Here is a 6,932-nt window from a genome sequence, read left to right as displayed (position 1 = left end):
TGACATGCAGAATTTGCTTTCATCCGAAAAAAGTACTTTGGACCACTGAGCAACAGTCCAGTGCTGCTTCTCTGTAGCCCAGGTCTGGGGAATGCAGCACCTGTAGCCCATTTCCTGCACACGCCTGTGCACGGTGACTCTGGATGTTTCTACTCCAGACTCAGTCCACTGCTTCCGCAGGTCCCCCAAGGTCTGGAATCGGCCCTTCTCCACAATCTTCCTCAGGGTCCGGTCACCTCTTCTCGTTGTGCAGCGTTTTCTGACACACTTTTTCCTTCCCACAGACTTCCCACTGAGGTGCCTTGATACAGCACTCTGGGAACAGCCTATTCGTTCAGAAATGTCTTTCTGTGTCTTACCCTCTTGCTTGAAGGTGTCAATAGTGGCCTTCTGGACAGCAGTCAGGTCGGCAGTCTTACCCATGATTGGGGTTTTGAGTGATGAACCAGGCTGAGAGTTTTAAAGGCCTCAGGAATCTTTTGCAGGTGTTTAGAGTTAACTCGTTGATTCAGATGATTAGGTTCATAGCTCGTTTAGAGACCCTTTTAATGATATGCTAATTTTGTGAGATAGGAATTTTGGGTTTTCATGAGCTGTATGCCAAAATCATCCGTATTAAGACAATGAAAGACCTGAAATATTTCAGTTAGTGTGCAATGAATCTAAAATATATGAATGTTAAATTTTCATCATGACATTATGGAAAATAATGAACTTTATCACAATATGCTAATATTTTGAGAAGGACCTGTATATCACAATAATCAAAAGAAGTAATGTTTGAAATATATCGGAATAAATAAAAAATGTTCAGAGCTTTGTAAGTATAATATACTTAAGATGCACATGTGTTTTTTCTTTTAGTATTTTTTTCTGTTTAATGATCAGAGAGAAAGTGCAATGACGAATAGGATGAAAAGTTTGCAGCTTGAAAAGATTTTTCAAGCTGCCATTTTAATGAAAGCCTATTATCTTTAACCACTGTGGATCTAGCATGAAGGGAACGAAAATCCACTTTCCTTTCATACTAATTTGGTGCAAATGCACCAAAAACATCTTGCAGCTTCGGGTTATCAATAAAAGGGAATATAATGCGTAACCCCCCCTATATCCCTCGCTGTTTCTACCTCTTCTCTCTGTCATTACCCCGCTCCTGTTTCTTTTTAATCCCTCCCCCTCCCTCCGTTGTCTCCAAGCTGAATCAGGGAACTGGGAGTAAAATATGCCGAGTCCCTCCCAGACTCTGCTGCGCTGCTTATTGAGCAGCCGTCACTCTGCTGACATGAAAAGGCGCATAGAACCGCGCAGGCAGCTTCAGTGCGCAATCATCTGCACACCGTCTGTTTTTTCAAACGAGGAAGAGCGAATGCGCAAACAACTTTTGCCCACTGGACAAGGCAAGGCTGGATGGGTAAATAGCTTAAGGTAGGGGTTAATTAGGAAACCTGTTGATCAGACTCAACTCGCACGCTTTCCTGCGCCAGACTTCTCCTCCTCTGATTGGCGGGGACATTTGTTTGGCTGTAGCGTGTTTCAAGCGAGAGCTTCAAACTAACTGTGGGTTGGGTTAGAGTGGCACTTAAAAAGCTCTCACTGATTTCTGTGCACACTAGCAGTCTGAGGTGGAAGTTTTAGTTGCGCAAATTTTTCCCTCCCAGCCATTCCACTCAACTTTTCCATTTAAGTTTTTTTCTTTCACTCCTGATATGGGAGCCATGGCTCCTGGGGCGCACAGCTTGGTCAGAATGGCGCTGCTGCTGCTGCCAGCCCTGATGCTCTGTGAAGCTCTGCCAGCCAGCTGGGTGCCAGGGGACTATGCAAACAACATCTCGGATGCACTGAGGTTCCTCAGTGATTACAACAGTACTGCAGAGGAGGTGTTCTTTAACAGCGTGTCTGCCAGCTGGAACTACAACACCAACCTCACGGAGCACAACTCCAAGCTGCAGGTAGGAGAGCTAATAGTTAGCCCATGTCCCCTTCCCCACCACCCAAGTTGCATGCATCCATACATTGGAAAAGTGTTTTTGTGGAGCTAAGCTCTGCTAGACTTGGATATTCACATTTTTTTCCCACCAACACTATATTTCCTGCAAATACACGCAGCTGTATTTGTATCATCAGAAATAAAATCAGATTGGAGTGACTGTGGAGAGAACGGTTTCTTCCTTTCATGCATTATTAGGATTTTCTAAGGCATTATTTATTTGGCTGTAGTTATGGGTCCTATAAATGTTTTTAATAGCATCTTGTGTTTAATGCACCTGCTGCACACAATGTTAAAGGTCCACTCTGAAATTTATTTTTTGGCACTACATTGCTTATCTGTGTGCTGCATAGCTGTTGAAACACTTCGGATTACAGTCAAAGCTCTAAACACAATGTAGAAACTATTGGGTGGGGCTATGTTTCAGGATGTGGTGTTGCTGGGCTTTCAAAAGGAGGATTCCCAATCCAAAGACATGTGCTTCTCGGGATTGCATGTTGCAGAAAGATGTGTTCATTGACAGAGATTCAGGAAGCATTGCTCACCAAACTGCCTTTGAGTTTGAAAGAAGAGATTTGGTCTTTTTGTTCCCCTCCTTTTTCCTGAAAAGTTAAATGTCATAAAACTCAATATGCTCAGGCCACCCAGGGAGGCATAACATCTTAAAATGACAGAAACCCTAATGGTGGCACTTGGATTCTGCTTGTGATTCCATTACATGGCTTTAAACGTTGTGGATATTTGCTCATTGAACAATATAATACACAGGGCAAACAAATGCTGCATTTCTCTGCACAATGGACTGTGAATTTTTCACGACCCTTCTTAGACATGAAATAAACCAAAATGATTTTGAATGCAAAACTGTGAAATATGTGACCTCAGCTTTAAACCTGAATCTTCATTATTCTGAACAAACAATTCAAGAATTGATTGTCAAACAGAATGTGTTTGTGGGATCAAATCCTCCTTCCTTGTAGGTGTCCCCCAAAGCTCCATTCTTGAACAAATTATCTTTACTCATCAGATAAATGCTTCACCAGTGTTTATGTCCAAAAATACACAGCTGATTCAGTGATTAACACAATCCAAAAAGAAGGGATTGGCTTTAAAATGATTTTCTATCATTTTCGAAATTTGGTGTAATGAAGTTGCATCACGTTTCACCTTTGTACTCTCGCTCAAGTAATAGTAAATGAGTTGTGGAGCGGTTAACGGAGAAACAACAGGAAACGATAAACAGGAGCCTTGGAGATCAACGTGAATCACTGAACAACCCGTGCTTATCTTTATTGTATTTTATTAGTTGCAAAAGTGATAGCCTACAGCCATTGGTGTTGATTATCTGGAAAAAAGATTTGAAGGGAGCAGTGGGCGGGTGGAGATGGTCTGAGAGGAAGAGCCAAAAGGTCAGAGTTAATACATCAACTCAAAGCCACTTTTTTTTTTTTTGCTGCAGCCTGTTATTTAAGTGATTGTGTGGACAGAGGCAGATACGAGTCTTCAGCAAAAACAGTGGAAAGAATCTATTGTCCTGTTTTGTTGTAGTTTTGTGTGCATTTTTTTCTTTTTGTGATACAAGGTTGAGGAAACGGTGACGATTGACTAACAATGCATTGCTTGTCCTTGATTGTACCATATGCCATCAATTTGCTTAATGCACAACATGTGTAGTTTTGAGACACAACTCTTTTTAAATGTCAGTGATAGAAGAAAAGATTGGTGTGAAGCACATGTTCTGCAGCAACCTTGAGTCTGCACTTCAAGCACTGCTATTATAGACCAAGAATATCCGTGACCTTTCAGACCGCTGTAAAGAAAAATTCTAAAGATTCACTGAGACTGTAGATGAGTGTACTGCAGAGACAAAAGCTTTTTCTAAAAATATAATCTCATCTGGGCTGCACAGTGGTGCAGTTGGTAGCACTGTTGCCTTGCAGCAAGAAGGTCCTGGGTTTGATTCCCGGCCCGGGGTCTTTCTGCATGGAGTTTGCATGTTCTCCCCGTGCATGCGTGGGTTCTCACTGGGTACTCTGGCTTCCTCCCACAGTCCAAAGACATGCCTGTTAGGTTAATTGGTCTCTCTAAACTGCCCTTAGGTGTATGAATGAGTGTGTGCGTGGTTGTTTGTGTGTTGCCCTGCGATGGACTGGCGACCTGTCCAGGGTGTACCCTGCCTCTCGCCCATAGACAACTGGAGATAGGCACCAGCTCCCCCGTGACCCACTATGGAATAAGAAGTAGAAAATGACTGACTGACTGATAATCTCATCTCTTTCTGTCAAACCCAACATTATTGATCCCAGAGGAAAGACTGCCAATTTCAGGAACAAGCCTGTGAGTTGTTGTTGGGGTTGCTTTAATGGAGGATTATGGGGTAAAAAAATCAATTAACATGATGTCAGAAGAGGGAGGTGTTTCCTTACATACAAACAGCAAGACAATCTGTAGAGCTGTAAATCTTGTGGTACTAGTGTTAACGCTATCATTTCCTTTTTTGTACCCCCATATGATGGCGCTCTAACTTTTGCAAACTCTTTGCCCCCATGTCAGAACTGGTGGGTTTGTAATGCAAAGCAATGACCTTTTGAGGCTTGTCCTCTTTGTGGAGGGTGTCTCCATGTCAAGACAGCGCTCTTCCCCATGATTGTGTAGGTTATAAAATTTCAGTATGGAAAAATCCCAGAGTTTGAGTCTTTGAAATGAGATAAATTATCTTTGACAATATTATAATTTATTGAAATTTGCATTTTAGAGTCTGTAAATGTAAATGTTTAAATAATTCTGTTCTATATTGTTTTGTAATTTGGTTCACTTTTTGTTCATGGTTATGTAGTGGATTTTCTTATCAAAGTGGGAGAGAAATTAACTCATTAAACAAGAGAAAGACCGGACTTTATCTTATAAAAGTTTTATTCAAAGGCTTGTCAGCAATTGAAGACTGTCACCGAGCAAGTCAGATGAACAGAGCAACGAACACATAGGTACAAATCATATTTATAGCAGAATGAGGTGTTGTTGTCCCAACTTCAAAGAGTTTAGTTTTATCGTTCCTAGACCCTCCTCGGGTCAGAGGTAATGAAGTCATTTATGTGAACACTCATCTGATCTTCCTCGGGACATAACCCTTCAGGGAGTGTTTAACCATAAACCTCCTGATAATGAATTTAGAGGTCATCTCCTCTTAAGTACTAAACACTAATAAAACAGAGCTCAGAGGAGAGAGGTAGATAGGTCACCTCTGAGTGATAAAACAGAATCAAATGAAAGAGGAGAAGGAAAGATCAGAGCATTTTAAAAGAACTTTCCATTGCAGTTATTTATTATTTATATTTTTTTATCCCTCCTAATATTACCTTACTAGAGGTTGACATTTAACCTGTCCTGCTGCTGAAACTATTTAATTTTCTACTGGGGAGATGAGGTTAATCTTATCTCTATATTATTTAATTGTATGAATGTTATAGAAGTTTATGTGCTCATTCACTTAACTATTGTCAGTAGCGTTTTATTAATTTGCTCTCTGAAGGCCTGAGACACTTCGTGAATAACTTTTATCTTACCAAAGGAAAATTATAGGAATTTGAGAAATTCTATGATTTTTCTTAGAATGACATTACTAGGAGCTACTTGTAGTCTTAGGACTCTTTGTGAATATGGGCCCTAGGCCTTTTGGACAGCAGTAAGAATGGTGTCATCTATGTAGAGAGAATATGTCTGATGTAAAAGCTTCATCATTCTATGCCTTTGATGGGTCTTCCATTTGTCTAATGCAGGTACAGATTATTTATCCAATGGTCTCAAACTGCAGATCTGTCATCATGCATCCCTGCTCCAACACACCTCAATCAAATGAATGGCTCATTACCAGGCCTTCGCCAAACTTGACACCATGCTGAAGAAGTAATTCAACCATTTGATTCAGCTGTGTTGGAGCAGGGATGTATCTAAAAGTTGCAGGGCAGTAGCTCGCAAGGACTGTAGTTGGAGACCCTTTCTCTGGGGTGTTTTGCAGCCAAGGTTGAAGCGTCTGGGATGAAGTCAGTTCTTCAAAGGCCAGAAAAAGCTGAAGTTCTTGTTGTGTTAGGTGTATCTTGTCTTTTTCTCAAGTGATAATCATGTGATCAGGGTGCCCACTGGAAGCCTCCCTTTCGAGGTTTTCCTGGCTGGTCCCAATGGGACGAGACCCTGGGGCAGATTGTGAAGATGTTGGAGGGGACCGTATAAGTTTCTGACATGGAGATAGCTTTGGATCCCCCAGAACTAGCTTAGATCATCTTTGGGGAAATAAATGGTTAGGTTTCTCTCTTAGAGGACACCCCTTGTCACCTGATCTTGGATTTAGTGGAAGGTGATTGATGTATTGATGGTTAAAGGTCTTTTTAAATGAAATGATACTAGCACATTTTACTATCCTACATTCCCAAAAATTTAATTCAATATGATTAACACTGACCTCTGATGCCTCTTGTCTTAAGGTAGCTGCAAGTCTTGAAGAACAAGCCTTCGTTGATGCCTGGGGGGGCGTTGCCAAGCAGGTTTTCTCTAAAGAAGTACTGGACTCTCTTCCTGCAAAAGAGAAGAAGTTAGTTAAAAAGATCATGTCACTGGGAGCTGCCAACCTTCCACAGGCTGAACGCAAAGAGGTTTAATAGTTTTCATATTCCAAAAATATAAATGGAATGAGTTGCAAAGATTTGTTACATGATTCACAGAACCTCCTCATCTGTTATATTGTTTGTAGTATAACACCATCCTGAGCACCATGGACAGTATTTATTCAACAGCTAAGGTGTTCCCACAGCCAAACATAAGCTGGAGCCTGGAACCCGGTGAGTAAATATAGCTGGTACTTTAAGGGGCAAGATCCATGAATTGTGTAAATGTTAATAGTTTGTAGCAGGAAACAAAGAACTCAGCATGTGGTGGGGGGTGTAAGTGCTTA

At 41.2% G+C, this 6,932-nt stretch overlaps 1 protein-coding gene across 3 annotated transcripts in view; it reads left to right on the top strand.

Annotated features, from left to right (window-relative positions):
* The first annotated feature begins 1,261 nt into the window (after positions 1 to 1,261).
* ace (angiotensin I converting enzyme (peptidyl-dipeptidase A) 1) overlaps positions 1,262 to 6,932 on the top strand; it is a 29,627-nt gene continuing 23,956 nt past the window's right edge. Inside the window, exons 1-3 of one of the 3 annotated variants that reach the window (XM_047377754.1) lie at positions 1,262 to 1,949; positions 6,466 to 6,633; positions 6,732 to 6,819. In XM_047377754.1, coding sequence (XP_047233710.1) covers positions 1,707 to 1,949; positions 6,466 to 6,633; positions 6,732 to 6,819 — 499 coding nt within the window. In that variant the 5' untranslated portion in view covers positions 1,262 to 1,706. The remainder of the gene's footprint in view (positions 1,950 to 6,465; positions 6,634 to 6,731; positions 6,820 to 6,932) is intronic. The other 2 variants (XM_047377755.1, XM_047377753.1) reach the window with 2 other exon arrangements.

This window comes from Girardinichthys multiradiatus, chromosome 10 (assembly GCF_021462225.1).
Source record: "Girardinichthys multiradiatus isolate DD_20200921_A chromosome 10, DD_fGirMul_XY1, whole genome shotgun sequence".
NCBI lineage: Eukaryota > Metazoa > Chordata > Actinopteri > Cyprinodontiformes > Goodeidae > Girardinichthys > Girardinichthys multiradiatus.
Note: the sequence above shows the minus strand (reverse complement) of the source record. Positions and strands in the feature narration are given on the sequence as shown.